General features: G+C 44.1%; 1 protein-coding gene across 1 annotated transcript; it reads right to left on the minus strand.

The window, feature by feature from the left end:
* Window positions 1–1,225: 1,225 nt before the first annotated feature.
* LOC141464661 (toll-like receptor 7) lies at window positions 1,226–9,245 on the minus strand. The gene is given in 2 exon segments (XM_074147696.1): window positions 1,226–4,357; window positions 9,090–9,245. Coding segments are annotated over 2 exon segments (3,288 nt in total).
* Window positions 9,246–21,296: the final 12,051 nt, after the last annotated feature.

Here is a 21,296-nt window from a genome sequence, read left to right on the forward strand (position 1 = left end):
CATATAAATTTGTGCTATAAGGATATTTCTTGCCAGTTTTCATTCATTATTCTTCTTGTGCCACACTAATGATAGCAATGCAAACAGCAAATTTTTCTGCTGATTCCACAAGAACTATAAAAATTTGACAAATTCACCAATATTCCTCTTCCTTTCTATTCTTTGTCCTTTTTCCACTCCATGTGTGGTCTTTCTGGGCCGTGTAGACTAATACCAAGCCCAGTCCTTGTCTGGTACAATTTTCTGTAAGAAAACAGCAGCTGATGAAGAGCTTTGGTCATCACAGTCGCTGTTTAGCTGTAGTTGAGATATTTTGATGTCCACATGACATGGTTATTCAAGACCAACTTGCCACTGACTGCACATGGAAGCCTGGCACAGCAGTAACCTCACCTAACTGAAAGTATCTGCAGTGCAGACACCTATATCTGAACTGGTCACCATGGGAAATTTTTACAGACAATGGAGAAAGACTTAGATCGAGCTTGTGCCCACCAATGAAATGCTCTTAGCTACAGTATATGAAACTGTCTAAAAAAACGCCAAAACACAGTTGCTCTATTAGTACAGAGGCAGTCTTCAACCTGCTAAACACACATGGTTCAGGACAGTGTGTGGTCCCCCTCTAGCATACCCTGAAGCATTCAGAGGGAAGGATGTAGAACTGCCTCAGCTAATTGGGCTGGTACCTCCTCCCTGAAGCATGGTAGTTACCAAATGCTTTTCCTGCTTTTCATAAATACACAAAATACAGAAACTAACACTTTCCATTAAAATCACCTTTACTCCAACAGTAATCTGAACAGCAGCAACTTTAGGCACGGCCAAACTCCTCACGGCAGCCTGTGTACTAGAGTAAGCTGGGCAAGTGTCTCACCCACACTTGACCCAACCACAGGAGATGCTGGAGGTCTCCAGCAAACTGAAAGCTGGAAGTGGTGATTCTGTTCTAAACCAAGGACTTCCAGTGGGTAGTGTATCTTCTCTCACTGTGCAGCAATCAATGCTGAGCAAGGAGTGTGTCAGACAAACATCTGTGCCTGCAACAGTTTGTGTTCAATCTTGTCATAGCAAAACAAGTGAACTATCAGCTTGAGGACCAATTGCACATTTCATTTTGGGAACAATGGCACAGTTACATTTATCCTCCACACCTCAACAGTTTCTCCAAAATAAGTTTAGGACCTTTTGCTCACCGGGCATGCTATCAGTGTTTACAGTAGAGCTAAACAGTTTCTTGGAGTAGCTTGTTGTAAGCCAGGGTATTACTGGTAGCTATTGCATTTTTCAGGCACTGCCAGAAGTAGGGCTGAGATCGGGGGTTAGTTGGCCATTCCAGGACAGAATTTCTGCACAGCCTCTTCCTCAGACGGACATACCGAGACTTCTGCAAGACCTTCTCAAGAAATATCAAGATAATGACATCTATTTTTTCATCTAGAAGGCGCTGGTGGGCCATGTAAAATGTTGTCTTGAAGCGGCCACTTTTGATATACTTGTTGGTCAGCACAAAGATGGTCTTTTTGCTCAGCTGAATGCTCTGGGAAAGGTTGTCAAAGACGGGCTGTCCTGGGAGCCAGTCCCTTTCTTCCAGGCATAGATTGAACTGTCTGGCTTTCTGATCTTCCAGCCTTTCAACCAGTTCTGTCAGCACCCACTCATTCACAGCCGGATCTTTATTGTCATAGGCAATAAAAGCATCGTAGCAAGCATCTGGTAAAGGCAGGCGCCGATAGCCCTTCAACTTGGCAGTGCAGTAATGGTAACTATACCACACATCCCAGAAATAGAGATGGCTCATCACTGTGAACACCATAAAGCCCAGGACAGTTGAAGCTGACAGAGCATACAGGATCAAATAAGAGGTGTCCAGCTCACAGGTATACAGATTCAAGAAAACCACGCTCTTTCCTTTATGCGCCCCTGGGCCTGCACAGGTCACATCTGTTGCCAGAAGAGGAATAGACACTTGAGTCTGGTTGATCCATGAAACAAACCACACGGCATCACAATTGCACTTGAAAGGATTGCCATGCAAAAGCAGCATCCTCAGGTTGTTAATGACGTTTTCAGGGAAGCTAGATTTCTTAATTATTTCAATCTTGTTTGCACTGAGGTCCAAGTATCTTAATTTAAAAGCGCCTCTGAGAAAGTGTTTGGTTAGTCGTTGAATGTGATTGTTTCGGAGCATCAGTTCTTGGAGTGTTGAAGAGCAATTGGACAGTTCTCGAGGAACAGAAGAGAGAAGATTATTGCTGAGGTCCAGAGTTACTAGTTTCTTCAGATACTGGAGTCTGCCCCACTTGAAACTCGTCATCCGATTATTGGTTAAGTTGAGGATTTTGAGTCCTGGAGGCATAGCTTGAAAAACACCGTCAGGCAAAAACCTGAGCGAGTTGAAGGAAATATCCAGTTGTTCCAGGCTGGTCAGATTCTTGAAAAACGACAAGTATTTAGCATTCCCATCCATCCATAAAACATCTAAGCGATTTCCTCTGAATTCTAAAATTTGAAGAGATTGGCTTTCCATTCCTGTGTTAATAGAGGTGGAAATCTCATTCTCGTTCATCATCAGCTTCTTCAGATGGGCCAAGTTTTTCATAAAACTGAGCGTGTGACTAACACCTTCTGCCAAGAAATAGTATTTGTTATTGCTCAGGTCTAGAATTTCTAAAAGCTGTAGCTCTTTGAAAGCAGTTGAGTATAGCAAGTCAATCCTGTTGTCGGAAAAATCCAGATATTTCAATCCAGTCAAGGAAGAGAATTCACTTCCGTTTAAGGTTTGACTTATGGCGTTACCTGACAAGTTGAGGCATCTGAGGGAACCGAGTCCCCGGAAGTCCAAGGGGTTAATGAAAAATATATTGTTTCTGCTTAAATCCAGAGTTTCTCCATATCTCAGGCACTCTTCCTTAACTGAAGATTGGTAGGAAGCAGCCTCTTTGTCTTTGGACCTGCAACTTCGCCCATATACATCATATCTGAAATAATGCATTTCTTGTAATACCTGCCTATTGTATTGCTCTACTGAAATCCGAGGATCAGAGCAAAATCCATAAGAATTGCATTCATCTGAAGAAGGAGAAATTTTATTCACTGAGAGGTCTATGAGTTTAAGAGCAGGGAATTCCTTGAACACTTTCAAGTCAGCTATTTTAATAAAATTAGTCCCAAGATCCACCACAGTTAGATTTCTGAGGTGGAGCAATGGAGCTAGGTTACTTTTCCTCAGTTCTTTAAAGACATAACCCCTGAGCCTCAGGGTTTCCAGGTTAGAGAGGGAGGAAAATGTCTTAGACAGATTCAGGGATGGAGAATACATCTTCAGTTCAAAATTAAAGGACAGATCAAGCTCGACAAGGCTAGGGATAAACCGCAAAAACTGAGCATCTCCTATCTCCTTTAGGAGGAAATTTTGGGAGAGGTCAAGCTCTTTGAGATTCTTGATGTTTTTAAACCAGCTGCTGGGTACGCTCTGAAGAGAGTTGCTGTGAAGTCTCAAAATTCTTAGACTTTTCAAGGAATAAAAAGCCTTTGGATGAATCTCAATTGTGCTCTTGGGGCAGGGAAGACAAGGATATGGGGCATTATAGCAACGTGGGCAATTACCGCTTAGATCAAGAATTTCTAGGTTGTGAAGGGCACTTAAATCCTGTTCTTGAATCTCTTGAATCATGTTGTTGTAAATATACAATTCCTTTAAAGTCGATGGAAAATTGGGTGGAATATGAGTTAAGTTGTTGGACTTGAGGGATAGTATTGTTAATTTTTTCAGCTCCAGAAAGGCTGTTTTTTCAATTTCAAATGAAACATTGCATGGATTACGGTAGTAACAGTTCTGTCCCAGATACAACACTTCTAGGTTTCCTAGCTCCGACAAGTTAGTTCTTTGGATAGAAAAGATGTTGTTTGCTTCCAGGCTCAGCAGACTTAAAGTAGTGGGAAGATGCCGGGGTATTTCCAACAGCTGGTTTGCATCCAGATACAAGGACTTCAGTCTTGTCAGGGCAGAAAAACTGCCGTGCTCAATCTTCAGTCTCCTGGTGCAGACGTTATCTTTGGGTCCCATTCTGACAGGCACACAGTTGCATCTGAAGTCAATCTCCATGAGGTTGTCAAGATGAGCAAAAGATGTTGGATATATATAGGGGATATCGTTAATGCTCAGGGTAAGGTTGGTAGCATTTGCTGGGATCCCTCTAGGAATTTCAATGAGACGGCGATTGGTGCAGTCCACTGTCACAGTACCTTCAGAAGCTTTAACATCACAGGGTAAACTTTTGGGAAACCAAGCTCCCGACAGGAGCATCGGAAATAGGAAGAGCAAGACAAATGGCAATGCCTTTGCATGAGGAACCTAAAAATAAGGACATAGGGAGGTATTAATTTAGAATCATCATAGTGTTATTAAATGATTGAGTTGGAAAGGACCTTAAAGGTGATCTTGTTGTAACCCCTCTGCCACGGGCAGGGACACCTTTCACCTTCCACAGGCACCTTCCAGGGACATTAGATGAGGTTGCTGAAAATCCCATCCAACCTGGCCTTGAACACTTCCAGGAGTGGGCATCCACAACTTCTCTGGCCATCCTGTTCCAGAGTCTCCCCACCCTCAGAATAAAGAACTTATTCCTAATATCTAATCTAAATCTACTCTGTTTCAGTTTAAAACTTTTACCCCTCATCTGATCACTGCAATTCCTGATAAAGAGTCCCTCCACATCTTTTGTGTTGGCTCCCTTTAGGTACTGAAAGGACACAATAAAGTCTCCCCAGAGCCTTATCTTCTCCATACTAAACAACTCCAACTCTTTCAGCCCGTCTTCATAGGAGAGGTGCTCCACCCCTTTGATCATTTTTGTGGCCCTCCTATGGTCTTGCTCCAACAGGTCCATGTCCTTCTTATGTCAGGGGCTCCAGAGCTGCAGTCAGTACTCCAGGTGAGGTCTCATGAGAGTGGAGCAGAGGGGCAGAATAATCTTCCTTGACCTGCTGCCTGCTGGCCATGCTTTTAATGCAATGAGAACATGTCATAGGACATCAAATCAAGCATGTACTGGGTAAGACCAAATATAGCTAACCTGGGGTCCTGACCCTCACACTGGATAGGAGTGCATATGCAGGTAGGATTATAAATTTGGGGAAGGCATATGTTTGTATTTCCTCATGATTTACTTTCTTACCACTAAGAGTTGTAGTAGTAAGATAAAGATCACTCTCTAAATAATGAATCATCAAAAAAAAAATACTGAAAAAATGACAAGGCAAGTGATTAAAGGCTACATCTCTGTAAATTTTCTTTAAGGGGAAACAAGCAATTTTAAACATCCATCAGACTGCCATCGTATAATAGTGTGAATGAGGAAAGTTAATTTTTTGAAGCATATGAAAGATAGAGAAAAATCCGTATCGCTTAAAAGCTAGTGCAATTTTTCAAAACCACACTAACAGGTGAGTGCCTAATTCTATTTTCACATTATCATCAGGATTCTTCCTCTAGTGAGTGTTAGAGTGGAGAATGGTTGACCTAAGCCAGTCTATTGCTTTACTTCCATATGGTTTAGTACCAGCTTGCACTTTCACTGTCCAATAAGGACAGAGGGCCAAGAGGGCATTGTATCACTGCAAAGTGTGAAAATGACAAAGACAGATTTAAGATTAAGCACGTCCCATAAAAGATTAATAATCAGTAAAGAATCAGAGCCAAAATCCTACAGACATTTAAAGAACCTTCCAAAATACACTCTCTGTCTGTCAAGCCTTTGTGGTCTTGCCTGCTTTACAGATTTGTGTGTATTATGGGAAGACCAATAAACTTTCAATATGTCACACCTTACTAGTTACTTCCTCAGCAGCAATGTCAAAGAAAGCCTGTGCCTCTGGCCAGAGGCAGCCAGCCAGGCAAGCAGGTTGCCAGCCTTGGCTTGCCTTGCACATGGAGGGGGGCCATGACCATCTTGCTGCCTTGTACAGCCTCTTAACTGTCTGTGTCTGGTGCTAGTCAAGAGATGTAAAGATAATAAACCCCACAATAACCAACATGATCATTTCTCCCTGGAAAACTCACTGTTGAAGACTTGGAGATGCATGGCACACAGAGTGCTCTTAAACAACCGGAATTAGTTGTGCATGGAATAACATTGAATGCAAATACTCTGTTAGGCAGCTGAAAATCAGACGATTAGGTAAAGTGTTCAAACTACGCAGAAATGTTTTTTCTCTTTAGCTGAGACACAAGAACGTATAAAGACCTGCTCAAACAGTAAGTGAAACCCCTGTGGAGTGTTGCCTAAGACATGCCTTGGCAGGGGACAGACTCTTGAGACTAATTGAAGCTTCCTGTTGTATGCACTGTTTACTTAGACCACTGTGTCCCCTGTATAACGTTGTGTTTCTGCATTACCTTAAATAACTATGCTAAATCTACCTATGCATCTGCATATCTGTAGGAGTGCTCTAGTGACTAGCGGGGCAGCAGATGTGAGAGAAGCCCCATCAAGTCTCACACAGCACCACACTTCTGTGTCTGGATTCAACAGCCAAAAGGAGTCACTCTGGGTATTCCTTCAGTCAGCTTTTGAATACAAAGCTTCAGTATGGAACGAAAAAACTTAAAAGTCCACTGCAGACCTTGAATTCAGTGTAACCTGTTTTGGTACTCCACAACAGCCTTTCCTCTACCACGATTTCCTTTCCCACTGTCAGCAAGTGCTATGGTGCATTCTTCATCTGGACTCCAGGCCGTGCCTGTGAATTCACATTTCATTATTTTCAACTTTTGTGAAGTCATTTGTTAAGAATCGAAATAGCCTTGATTTGGTTCAGTGCAGTTTACTTTGGAAACTCACCCAGATGGAGCCCATTGAGTAAGACAGTTCACCAGTGTCTTCAGAACTGTCTAACCAATCAACTTTAGAGGGCTATTAACTTTTCTGATTTCCTGATGTAGAAAAGCACTTGAACGAAAATGACGAATGAGAATAATTTGAGTAAGTGGGGAGCCAAGTTGGAGAAAATGAAATGTATTCATTTCTTCCTGCCATCCTGGCTTTTTTTCCTCCACTACTATGGTCAGGGATGTGGGAGGGAGAAAGAAAGGTTCTAACATATGTTATTAATTACATGGAAAACTGAAGATCTTTCTTTGAATGAAAAGGGACATTGCCGAAGAAAAATCCGAATATGCTTTTGTGAATATTTTGCCTTCCTTTTTTTCTAAGGCTCACACCAAAGTATGCATGGAAAAGACTTTACTCAACGAATGAAAAAACAGAGTGCCTATCCAAACTGAATGGCCCATGGTGCCCCAGCTCCTACCTATCTCTGTACCCTGTTTTATCAGACCAACAAACCCAAGGGGCCAGGGGCAATAAACAAGGCAGGTGCCAATGGAGCATGGCAGAGAGGTGGCAGTGAAATGGCAGAGGCTCTCTGCACTGCAGGACATGTCATTCTATCACATGGATTTATCTTTATCTGTTGACGTGCATCACAGAAGAATGTGAAGTGCTGATCCTGGCCAGCCACGGACACTGTACCTGCAACCAGCGAGGAAAATCGCAACAACTGTTGTGGATCAAACTCCAGCAGCCTGCCTTCCTTTAAAAGAAGGAAGGTAAACCTCTGCTGCTAACTGGGGCTCCAACCACAGACTGGCTGCTCTTGAGGAAAAGTTCATTACAACCAACCTTTCACAATTTCCTAAACCAAATTAAACTCCGCTGCCCAAGCTCTAGAGCAGGACTTGAGCAAAATGAGATTGCAATCTAGATCGCCACAAAATGTCCACGTGAACTCATACTTGGCCACTGCATTCAGGCACTTAATTTTAGGTGCTTACCCAAGTTCCTCATTTCATTGCCATCAAGCCTGGCCTGCACTGACGTTCAAGAGAGTGGGAGAGAAGAGAGAGAGGCCCCTCTGCAGGCGCTGCTCAGCTCGGAACATGGAGGGAGCTCTGCCTGACTACACGCCAAACAGGGACTAACGCTGCAGGTTCAGGTGACTAAAATTAGGTGCAATGAATCCAAGCCTTAAAAATCTTCATGAAGAAGACTGTAGGTTTCTTAGGAAGTCAAAAAATGCCTTTTGAGGCATTTCACAATGTTCAGATTTTGAACTCTCACATACGGCAGTACTTTTAGGAACCCAAGTGTTGTTGCAGAGCCAGCCCAGCTCCTGCCATCTTTGTGCTTCATTTCTGTGTATATTCTTCTGTTTCCTAATACCCTTTGAAGGCATTTGCCCTCTGTAACTGTGAACTGTTACGTGGTGGTGCTGCGTCTAACTATTTGCATGTGCAACACCTTGTGTCTGTTATAGTACCAGAACAAACGAAAAAGATTGTTTTAGTTAGAAGAAACAAGAAACGCTGACTTGTGCAACGTCTTCGCAATGAGAAACCAGTTTAAACGTGCAGCTGGAGTATGCACGGGCACTGTCCTTTCTCTGGGATCTACGCCTGGCTTTATAAGAAATTCAAAAAGCACTACTCTGCTGATATTAACGAGCACATGCACAAACCCATAAGGATTTAGGGCATTCTTCAAACGTTCAGCAACAACACAGCTAGATGTTTCCGAAGGAAGTTTTTCCCTAGGTGTTCCAAATGTATTTTCAGAGGTGAAAGGGGGAACGTTTAGAGAAAAAAAGAACATCTCAGACGTTATAGTAATTAGAAAAGACATTATTATACTCATTCTGTAGCACAGGAGTACAATTAAATGCTAGCCAGTTAGTATCAGCACAAATAAATGCTTTCCTTTCCTGTCATTATGTATTGCAGCTTCTAACCACAATAGTAAGTTTGAACATTTCCGAAACTGTGCCCCCTGGCACCCGCTCCTCCCGATGCGCTAACAACGGGGGATTTAAAACAAAAATAAAAAAGAGTATTGAAATATTAATTAATTAGTACAATAACAGTCATACTCAATGCACAATTAATGCTGACAAGCTGCTGGAAGACGTGGCCGGAGGAGCCACCAGGCAGAGCACACGCTACGTCCCAAGGAGCAGCATTTAACCCAGAAAACCGATAAAGTCTTGAAAGCCTTCCACAGCAATTGCAGTCAAAGAGACTTAAGAGCAAATTTGAAATGAAGGTTTAACCTACCATTTTCTGTGTGCTTCCAGGTCTGGCAAATTTGTTGCTGGAGGAGACTGTAAATCAGAGCAGAAGACAACAGCATAAAAGAGGTTCCCAGTGGTTCAGCTCAGGTGCAGAGGAGAGTATAACGTGACATAACTCACTCAAGACAACAGCAGTAATCACTACTCTACTTTCTTTTTCTTCTGTTGAACTCCAAAGGAGGGCAACTTGAAAGTACTCGCTGCCAAAGTGTTAGATTAATCAGCTGGGAGATAAATGCATTACATAAGGGTAACATTCACATAAGGCAACTAAGATTTGCAGAAGCTCAAGTTCCTTCTTCCCCACCCCTCCTCCCCACCGCCCCTTTTTTAGTGTAATTTGCAGGAATGGAGAAAGAAATTTCTAGTTGACATAAACAATATTTTATATTTCAGAGTTAAGTAATTACCATTTTTTTTATTATTATGTATTCATTTCTGCTGCTAGTAGCTTCAAGGAGTTCAAGTGTCAATCAAGTTCAAGTGTCAATCAAGGCCTAGGAAAGGGCTCATTAATTCACTTGAGGTCTAGGACTATATTGTTCACCTTTGTGCCTGGTTACTAAAAGTACTATAATAAAATACGGTTCCTCTGCTATTTAGTGGTAACTGGATTTTTCTTTTCATGCAGTATGCACTGAGGTTTTCTTTGGGGGTTATTGTAACTAATATGTGCGGGGTGAGTTAAGGGCCTCCTCTGACACAATCTGTTTGCAGATCCCAGATCCCAAGGAAAAAGAAAAGTAAGAGAATGGATTGATTGGGAAGCCCCTGTGCTCCAGAGCTGCCTCCACCCACCCCGGGCTGTGTTGTGCAGCCGGAGGTGGTTCTGCTGGTGGCTTCCCCATCTCTCAGTAGGGTTAGATCCCACTTTCACCACTTGCACGGAAGGGACTGGCTCACCGTTAGGCTCCATAGAGTTGCCAATTTTGTTGTGGCATGTTAGAAGAAAACTCAAATTCACAGTGTGCGCAGGTGGCCAAGAAAGCCAATGGCATCCTGGCTTGTATTAGAAATAGTGTGACCAGCAGAAGTAGGGAGGTGATTGTGCCCCTGTACTCAGCACTGGTGAGGCCACACCTCGAGCATTGTGTCCAGTTTTGGGCACCTCAATACAAGAGAGATATCGAGATGCTGGAGCGGGTACAGAGGAGGGCAACGAAGCTGGTGAAGGGCCTGGAGAATAAATCGTACGAAGAACGATTGAGGGAGCTGGGACTGTTTAGTTTGAGGAAGAGGAGGCTGAGGGAAGACCTCATCACTCTCCACAACTACTTGAGAGGACATTGTAGAGAGGTTGGTGCTGGTCTCTTCTCACAAGCAAATAGCAATAGAACAAGAGGGAATGGCTTTAAGCTGCAACAGGGTAGGTTTAGACTGGACATTAGGAAGAAATTCTTCACAGTGAGAGTGGTCAGACACTGGAACAGGCTGCCCAGGGAGGTGGTTGAGTCACCATCCTTGGATGTGTTTAAGAGTCGTTTAGATGTGGTGTTGCGGGATATGGCGTAGGGGAGAATTTTGTAGAGTGAGGTTGATGGTTGGACTTGATGATCCCAGGGGTCTTTTCCAACCTAGATGATTCTATGATTCTATGATTCTAATGCAGACATCTCACTAAAATCCTGCTATGTTCTGCAAGGCCACTCAACGCATTTCTGGTAAGAGGAAAACCTTCATTGCAAGCACCCTACGCTAGCAAGTCTGCTCTGACTATTTCACAGATTGTATGCCACCAAAAGGGAAAATTAGCTTCCCCTCATTTATAGTTATTCACCTGATTGTAGAGCAAATGTGCTTACTTGTGAAATGAGAGAATGACTCGGCACAAGCTGGATTGTGAAAGTTGACTTCTTCAAGCACCTAACCACATCCCTGGTATATGACACTGGAACCTCGCTTAAACATGAGATGCTTAATGCCCCTGTCATGGTTTAACCCCAGCTGGCAACTAAGCCCCATTCAGCCATTTGCTTGCCCTGGTGGGATGGGGGAGAGAATAGTAAGTTTAAAAGTGAGAAAACCCATGGGTTGAGATAAACATAGTTTAATAAGTAAAGCAAAAGCTGTACATGCAAACAAGGCACAACAAGGAATTCACTCACTGCTTCCCATTGGCAGGCAGGTGTTCAGCCGTCCCCAGGAAAGCAGGGCTCCGTCACAGGTAACGTTTACTTGGAAAGACAAACGCTGAACATCCTTCCTCCCTTCTTTTTCCCCCAGCTTTATATGCTGAGCATGATGTCATACGGTATGGAATAACCCTTTGGTCAGTTGGGATCAGCTGTCCCAGCTGTGTCCCCTCCCAACTTCTTCTTCCCTTCCAGCCTGCTCACTGGTGGGGTGGTGTGGAAAACAGAAAAGGCCTTGACTCTGTGTAAGCACTGCTCAGAAGCAACGACATCTCTGCATTATCAATACTTTTTTCAGCACAAATCCAAAACATAGCCCCATGCTAGCTACTTTGAAAACAATTAGCTTGGTTTTGGCTATAAACAGCCAAAACCAGTGCAACCCACTCACTTGAGTTGTAAGTATGTTTCCTAAAGCACAGTGTACAGTCACCCAACACTGTAATTTTCGACAGGTCTTCTGTGTCTTTGGAGATCTTCCTTGCAGTCTATACCTACAAACATCACACATTTTAAAAGATGTACCAATGCTTTGCCTTTTCATGTGAGGCTGATTTTGTTTTTTTCATATTAGGAACTCACTGTCACACAGTCAAGAGCACTTGAGTTTCAATTCCGTGCAGAGTGAAACTGCAACTTTAGCTGACCACTAGTAGAAATGCAGAGCACTTTTTTGTGATTTTTTTTTTTTTTTAGCCTAAGAAATGTGGTAAGCAAAATACAACATTTCTCTTCAAAAGGTCAGGGGTAAATGCAGGGGAGATCAGCAGTCCAGAACTTCAAAGCTATAATTTGATTTTCAGAGGAACTGGGAGTCACTGGTTTACTGATTTTAAAAGTTCAGATTTGCATCAGACATTGTGCAAAATCTCTTTTGCCTCCTGTGAAACATAAAGTAACTGAAAGCAAAAAAGTACTTCCTCCTGTGCCACGTGCTACGGCAGGACCCACTGGTAACAACGCATGCGTTTTGCCATCTTTGTGAGTGGAAATTTAACTTAGAATAAAGCAAGAGTCTTCAATTTCTTTACTCTTTCATGTACAAGTTTGGTTTTCAATTAGACTGAAATCAGAATGGTGAACATTACATTTTTTTTCTCTTCTAAATGAAAATTTACCACAGATTGCTTTAGTTTATTTATCAAAATCAGGATACTACCATGTTTCTCTTAAAGCTGAGTAGTTTACCTAAAGACCTTCAGTAATGTCTTTTCTCTAATGTGCTAACCCTCATGCCAATAATTATGATGCAACCTCAAGTATTCATCGTTAATACAACGTTTAGTGTAACATTGCATAATTTATGCAGGAAATTATCAAAGACATAAGTTAAGTTGCTCAATTTTTGAAATACGTAAGTTGACTCTTCAGACCGATGTAGACAAATGTACAAAAAGAACCACAATGAGAAATGGATAGCAAAATTGAGGAAATGATAACAAAATCTCTTGCAGAAGCCTTAAGGGATGTAAAAATGTAGGATCCCTGCTGATAGCAGTGGCAGAAATATGTTTGCAGGCACTAAAAATAACAAAAATAATAAACAGAAGACAGCAGTGGAGAAGACTGGCCTACATCAAGGGCAGAGGAAGCTCTAAGAGCTCTGGTGAAGGAGGAGACCCTCACAGATCTACGCTAAGAGCTTACCCAGCTTGCTTTGACGTTCGGCTGGGGAAGCCCCCAGCACCACAGAACACAGCAAGTCCCCGTGCTTTGCCTGCTCTTTGCAGTGTCTTTTATTCTTTCACCTACTTTACCATTTTTGATAAGTAAGCACAACACAGGCCTGCAGAAGAACACCATGAGTGCCCACAACCACACCTCATTTCTCACTCACGACAACCGTACTGAGTCTGGCTGGGGTGGAGTTCATTTTCCTCATAGCAGCCCCTGGGGTGTTGTGATTTGAAGTGGTGACCAAAACATTGTTGATAACACACCAGTGGTATGGCTACTGGGGAACTTGCACACCCTCAAGGCCTTCTCCACTTCTCACACTGACTCCCTGGGCAACAGGCTGAGGGTGGGCAAGAATCTGGGAGGGAACACAGCTTGGACAGCGGACCCCAAACTGACCAAAGGGATAACCCATGCCATATAGTGCCTTGACCAGCGATAAAACTTGGAGAGGGACCTTCACCACAGCAGCCATCACTCAGGGGCTGGCTGGGTATTTGTCAGCTGGTAGTTATGTGGGGAGGGATTGCTTTTGCACCATGTTTGTTTTTTAATCTTTATTTATTAACCTGTCTTTATCTCCACCCACAAGCTGCTCTCTCTCCTGCCCTCCCGATACTCTCCCCAGGGTGGCTGGGTGGGGGCTTGGCTATCGGCTGGGATCAGCCACCACACAAGAAGCAACAGACCACAGAGCACCCGCATTGGCAACAGATGCCTGATGAACAACTCAGAGAAGGACTTGCACAGTGAAAACATGCTCTGGTTTCACTCCTGATAGTCCACTCACTGCCTCAGCAACAGCTTCTGAGCTTTTGACACTTAAAAACCCTGGAGCCCATGGCAAGAGCTTCCAGAAAGGCTGCAAAATTCAAGTAGTTTTACTGAGAGAGGCAAAAATTTGTCCTTGCACTGGGGCAGTAGAATAAGCTTTGTAGACAAATAGGAGCTAAAACCTCTGAGTTTTGTTACGCAATGCGGTAGTTTTTCCCCTATTTCAAAATAATGCTGCTGAGAGAAGAAAGCTTCCCACCAGGCTGAACTCTCATCTCATCCTCAGACCAGAATCCCAGCATGGGCCAAGGAGCACAGACCATTAAACACCAAACACCTCACCATTGTCTGTTTCCATGCCTTTTAATTCTGTCAAAATGGGTGGGTTTTTCACAGAGCTGTTGGAATTCACCTAGAACTCTTCATAAGCATTTCAAGGGCACAAACTGCTGTGGACACAGTAAGCTTAATTCTGTATTTTCCTTCAGCTTCCTTCCTTCCCCATCTCATCCTGTTAAATACTGTTGGGGGGGTTTGTTTACAACAATGTGAGAAATTAAAACTTCAGCTGCTCATAAAGCGCTAACTCAAACTCCCAGTTAAACTTAAACATTGTGTCCCTTCTGTCAGACCATGAAAAGAAAGAGAAGGATGATCTTATTACAAAGATGTGTACCAGTCTGGTGTGATTAACAGTCCATCCTTATGTCCAAGACAGCTGGAACATGATTTATGAGCAAGGTTTGCATGAGAATCAATGCCTACATTCTTCCCTATTTGACCTGTGCAGGGTATGGCCTCAAAAAAATCCCAAGTGTATCAAAATAATAATAAAACCACAAGCAATCTCTTGGCACAAGTAATTGTCAACTTTTATTTATAATACTTGTACACAGTAAAGGCAAACAATTCAGCATCTTGTTTCTAACAAAGATCTCATCTGTATCACAGAATCACAGAATGTTCATGGTTGGAAGGGACCTTTGAGATCATCGAGTCCAACCACAAAAAAAAAAACACACCAAAAAACACCACCAACAAAAAAAACCCACAAAACACCACACACCACACCCACCCACAAACAGACACAAACCAACAATCTCGGGCACTAGAGCATGCCCTGAAGTGCCATGTCTACACGTTTCTTAAATACCTCCAGGGATGGTGACTCTACCACCTCCCTGGGCAGGCTATTCCAGTGCTTGACCACTCTCTCAGTAAAGTAATTCTTCCTAATAGCTAACCTAATCCTCTCCTGCTGCAACTTTAGACCATTTCCTCTGGTCCTGTCATTATTCATTTGGGAGAAGAGGCCAACACCCACCTCTCTACAACCTCCTTTCAGGTAGTTGTAGAGGGCAATGAGGTCCCCCCTCAGCCTCCTCTTCTCCAAACTAAACATGCCCAGTTCCCTCAGCCTCGCCTCATATGACTTGTTCTCTGGACACGCTCCATCAGCTTAATGTCCTTCCTGTAGTGAGGGGCCCAGAACTGAACACAGCACTCGAGGTGAGGCCTCACCAGGGCCAAGTACAGCAGCGCGATCACTTCCCTACTCCTGCTGGCCACGCTATTCCTGATACAGGCCAGGATGCCGTTGGCCTTCTTGGCCACCTGGGCACACTGCTGGCTCATGTTAAGCCGGCTGTCCACCAACACCCCCAGGTCCTTTTCTGCTGGGCAGCTTTCCAGCCACTCTTCCTCAAGCCTGTAGCGTTGCCTGGGGTTGTTGTGACCGAAATGCAGGACCCGGCACTTGGCCTTATTAAACCTCATCCCATTGGCCTTGGCCCATTGATCCAACCTGTCCAGATCCCTCTGCAGAGCCTGCCGACCCTCAAGCAGATCAACACTCCCACCTAGTTTGGTGTCATCTGCAAAATTACTGAGGGTGCACTCAATCCCCTTATCCAGATCATCAATAAAAATATTAAACAAGACTGGCCCCAAAACTGAGCCCTGAGGGACACCACTGGTGACCGGCTGCCAGCTGGATTTCACCCCATTAATCACAACTCTCTAGGCACAGTCATCCAGCCAGTTTTTTACCCAGTGAAGAGTACACTTGTCTATGCCATGATGCGCCAGCTTCTCCAGGAGAACGCTGTGGGGGACGGTGTCAAAGGCCTTACCGAAGTCCAGGTAGACAACGTCCACAGCCTTCCCCGCATCAAGAAGGTGGGTTACATGGTCATAGAAAGACATCAAGTTGGTTAAGCAGGACCTGCCTTTGGTGGATTGACCTTGGGTGGATGCCAGTTGCCCACCAAGCCCTTCTATCACTCTCCTTCTCAGCAGGGCAGTAAGAAGGAAATAGGATGAAAAAAACTCATGGGTCAAGATAAAGGCAGTTTAATACAAGAAAAATGAAGGCAGCTCACAGAGCAAAGGAAACCAAAAGATATTCTTTACGTCCCATCATCAGGTGATGTCCAGCCAGTTCCCGGAAAGCAGGGCTTCAGTACTCGTAGCAGTTGCTCTGGAAGACAAACATCATAATATGCCCACTTTCCTCCCCGCCTCCTTTCTCTTAGCTTTTATTGCTGGGAAGATGTCATATAGTATGGAATATCCCTTTGGTCAGTTGGGCTCAGCTGTCCTGGCTATGTCCCCTCCCAACATCTTGCCAACCCCCAGCCTACTGGTGAGGGGAGAATGTGGGAGAGACAGTCTTGATGCTGTGCGCCCATTGCTCAGCAGTAACCAAAACACTGGTGTGTTATCAACACCTTTCTAGCTACCAATAAAGAGCACAGCACTATAAGGGCTGCTATGGGGAAAATTAACCCCATATCAACCAGACCAAATAAACTGCTAAACATCTGAATTGATGCATTAAAAGTATTGTATACCTTTTGCATAGTAATAAGGTATACACTTTGGTATAATTATGTGGCCACAGACTTGGAGTTAACAGCTTAACTGTGAAGTAATATTTTTAAGACAATAGGTTAAATAATCTTACATATAAAAAGTTGCTTTACCGAATAAAGTGCTGAGCCACAGGATGGCATGCCAAAGTTTGAGGAATGTTGTGCTAGCGAGGTCCTTCCACCTGCTCCAGGATGTGTTGAGTACACTGGAGCACATCTGAAATGTTTCTATACTAATGCGCACAGCATGAGGGAAAAACAAGAAGAGCTAGAAGCTTTGACCCACTCCCAGAGTTACATCATCATTGACATAAGAGAATCCTGGTGGAATAAGTCCTATGACTGGGATGCCATGGTAGATGGTTGTAGGCTCTGCAGGAGGGATAGGCAGGGTAGGCAAGATGAGAGTGGGAGGGGTGGGGGTGGTGGCACTGTATGTAAGGGAGGTTTGGATTGTATGACACTTGCAGTTGGTGACAACACAGGTGAAAGCCTCTGGGTAAGGACAAAGGGGATAGAAAATAAAATGAACGTTGTTGTGAGAGTCTACTATCCACCACCCAGTCAGGATGATGAATTATTCTTTTAGGAATTCAGGAATATCACTAGATCACTGTCCTTATGGGTGATTTTAACTTCCCAGGTGTCAACTGGGAATATCATACAGTAGACACAAACAGGTCCAGGAAACTCCTGAAGAACCTTGAAGATAACTTCTTGATGCAGGTACTAAGGGAGCCGACTAGGAGAGGTGCCTGCCTAGATTTGTTGTTTGTAAACAGAGAGAGACTCTTGGGTGAAGTGGTGGTTGGTGACTGTCTTGATCACAGTGACCACAAGGTAGCTGGGTTTCAAACGGTTGGTGATAGGAGAAAAACTGCCAGCAGAACTTCGATCCTGGATATGGGGAGAACAGACTTAGTGCTGCTAGTCTGTTTGAAGGAGTTAGTTAGTAAGGCCCGCTGGGAATCTGCAGTTGAAGGTATTGTGGTCCATGAAAGCTGGTCACTTTTTAAGATACATCTCTTAAGGGTGCAGGAGCAGGCAATTTCAAAGTATTGGAAGTCAAGCAAGCAGGGCAGAAGGCCAGCTTGGATCTTCTAAAACTTAGGTTGAAAAGGAAAGTGTTTGGACATTGGAAGCAAGGACAGGTGACACAGGAGGACTACAGAGATGCTGTTCACCACTGTAGAGGGAAAATTTGTGTGGCCAAAGCTTGATTATAGTTCAAGCTGGCCAGTACAGTGAATGACAACAAAAAGGATTTTTAAAAATACGCTAACAGCAGAGTCAGAGATAACGTTGATTCATTACTTGATGAGGGTGGTCACCTTACAAACAGGGATGCAGACAAAACAGAGACATTTAACGCCTTGTTTGCCTCTGCCTTCAACACCAATGATGGGCCCTGAGACCCCTGGAGCCATGTGTTGGAAGACTGTGACTGGGGAATGATAAACTCCCAGCTGAATTTGAACTTGTTCAAGACTTGCTGCTCCAGCTGGCTGCACGTAAGAATCATCTCAGGGTACTGAAAGATCTGGCTGATGTTATTGTAGGACCTCTCTCCATTATTTGTCAAGAGTCTTGGGAGTCTGGAGAGGTCCCAGGTAACTGGAAGCAGGCAAATGTTGTCCCAATTTTCAAGAAGGGTAAGAAGGAAGACCCTGGCAACTACAGGCATGCCAATCTCACTTCAGTGCCTGGTAAAATTATGGAAAGGGTTATTCTGGGAGTTGTTGAAAAACACTTGAGAGACAATGCAGTCTCTGGTCATAGCCAGCATGGGTTCACAAGGGGAAAGTCCTGTTTAACTAACTTAATTTCCTTTTATAACAAGGTCACACATCTAGTTGACTAAGGGAAGCCAGTAAATGTGGGGGGTTTTGATTTCAGCAAAGCTTTTGATACTGTCTCTCACACTATCCTTCTTGACAAAATTTCAGCAATGCAGATAGACAAGTCCATAATATGATGAATGAACAATTGGCTGACAGGCTGGGCTCAAAGAGTTATAGAAAACAGAGTTACATCAGGCTGGTAGCCAGTCACCAGTGGCGTTCCCCAGGGCTCAATTTTAGGGCCAGTGCTCTTTGACGCTTTTATAAATGATCTGGATGCAGAAATTGAATGTACATGAAGTACGTTTGCTGATGATACTAAACTAAGAGGAGCTGTGGACTCTCTTGAGAGTAGAGAGGCCTTACAGAGAGGTCTGAATAGACTAGAGAGCTGGTCAATCACCAACCATATGAAATTTAGCAAGAGGGAGTGCCAGATTCTGCATCTGGGACAGGGCAATCTTGGTTAGACATACAAATTGGGGGATGAGAGGCTGGAGAGCAGCCCCACAGAAAGAGATTTGGGGGTTTGGGTTGATGGCAAGTTGAATATGAGTCAGCAGTGTGCCCTGGCAGCCAAAAGGGCCAACTGTGTCTGGGGGGTGCATCAAGCATAGCATAGCTAGCCGGCCGAGGGAGGTGATTGTCCCACTCTATACTGCACTCTTGTGGCTCCATCTTGAATACTGTATGCAGTTTTGGGCACCTCTGTATAAGGACGTCAGACTATTAGAGTGTGTCCAGAGGAGGGCAACCAAGAGGTGAAAAGCCTCAAGTGCAAGACTTATGAGGAAAGGCTGAAGTCACTTGTTTTTCAGCTTGGAGAAGAGAAGGCTGAGGGATGACCTCATTGCAGTCTACAGCTTCCTCAAGGGAGGCAGCAGAGGAGGAGGTGCTCATCTCCTCTCTCTGATGACCAGTAATAAGACACAAGGAAACAGTATGCAGTTGCATCAGGGCAAGTTCAGACTGAACATTAGGAAAAAGTTCTTCACTGGACCGGCTGGTGGTCGGTCACTGGAACAGGGGAAGCAGTCATGGCACCAAGTCTGTAAGAGTTCAAGGAGCGTCAGGATGATGATCTTAGGCATACGGTTTAGTTTTAGGTAGTCCAGCAAGGAGGAGGGATTTGGACTTGATCATCCTTATGGGTCCCTTCTAACTTGAGATGTTCTATGACTCTATGATTCTACTTTATGAAGAGAGCTATAGTAGAGCTCATGTTATTCTATTTAGAGATACAGACACAATCATCAGAAAGACATTTGTTAAAATATAACTATAAAACACCCACTTTAACCAGGCCCTCCTCTTTCTTCTGCTTCTGTTGTTAATCATTAAAACTACTGGGACAAATTGGGAGGAAAAAACCCTTATTATCTGTAATATTATTACATGAACCTTGGTTTTCTTGTGTGTGTTTATGTGCTTGCGTTTGGATGCCTACAACTAAATCAAAAAAGAACTATTTAAGGAAAAGATCAGGCAGAACAGGTAGGCAAGGAAACACAGGAGGCAGCTGAGATCATAGAATCATAGTATGGTTTGAATTGGAAGAGACCTTAAAGATAATCTAGTTCCTATCCCCCTGTCATGGGCAGGGACACCTTTTGCTAGATGAGGTTGCTCAAAGCCCCATCCAGCCTGGCCTTGAACACTTCCAGGGATGAGGCTCTTCTCTGGACCCACTTGAGCAGGTCCATGTCTTTATTATGCTGGGGGCCGCAGAGCTGAGCTCCAGGTGGGGGTCTCACAGGAGTGGAGAGGGAGAATCACCTCCCTCGACCTGCTGCACACTTCTTTTGATGCAGCCCAGGATGCAATTGGCTTTCTGGGCTGCTAGCCCACATTGCCAGCTCAAAGTCAGTTTTTCATCCACCAATACTCTCAAGTTCTTCGCAGGGCTGGTCTCAATCTACTTGTTGCCCAGCCTATTTCCAGGTTTGGGATTGCCTCCATTTGGGTGCAAGGCCTTGTACTTGGCCTTGTTGAACTTAATGAGGTTTGCATGGGCCCACCTCTCTAGCCTGCTGAGGTCCCTCTGAATGGCATCACTTCCCTATAGACTATCAGCCACACCACTTAGCTTGGTGTCATCTGCAAATTTACTGAGGGTGCACTCAGTCCCACTGTCCATGTCGCCAACAAAGATGTTAAATAATACTCATAACAATATAGACCCCTGTAGGACACCACTCATCACTGGTTTGCACATGGACATCAAGCTGCTGACCACAACTCTTTGGGTGTGACCATCCAGCCAATTCCTTATCCACTGAGTGGTCTACCCGTCAAACCCATGTCTCTCCAGTTTAGTGACAAGGATGTTTTGTGAGACAGTATCAAATGCTTTGCACAAGTCCAGGTAGGTGACGTGAGTTACTCTTCCCTGGGACATATCCTTATCATATCCCCAGGATGTGTATTCCTGCCTCCACTTCCTATGCATTTTGGTTTTGTGTTTTAGTTTGGCTAAGAGGTCATGGCTTCCTGACCTCTTGCACACCACCACAGAGCTCTGCCACCCTAAGTAAAGTGTCTTTAAATATCTCCCAGCTCTTGTTCGCTCCTTTATCCCTGGGGGCAGTTTCCCAAGAGATCCCACACACTAGCACCCTAAATAGCCAAAAGTTTGCCTTTCTGAGTTTAGGATCCTGATTCTACTTTTATCTATCCTGTACCCTTCAAGATTGAAAATTCTACCAGGGCATGATTGCTGCAGCTGGATCAAAGTGGTTAAGAGTGTCAGTTCCCCATTAGCCAGAGCTGTCACTGAGACAAGTTGCCAGAAAAGCAAAAAGGCTTTGAGAGGGAAGGGGAGAAGCCCCCGAGACTGCACTGCGGACAGGAACGCTGGCAAGGTGAGA

This window comes from Numenius arquata, chromosome 1 (assembly GCF_964106895.1).
Source record: "Numenius arquata chromosome 1, bNumArq3.hap1.1, whole genome shotgun sequence".
Lineage (NCBI taxonomy): Eukaryota > Metazoa > Chordata > Aves > Charadriiformes > Scolopacidae > Numenius > Numenius arquata.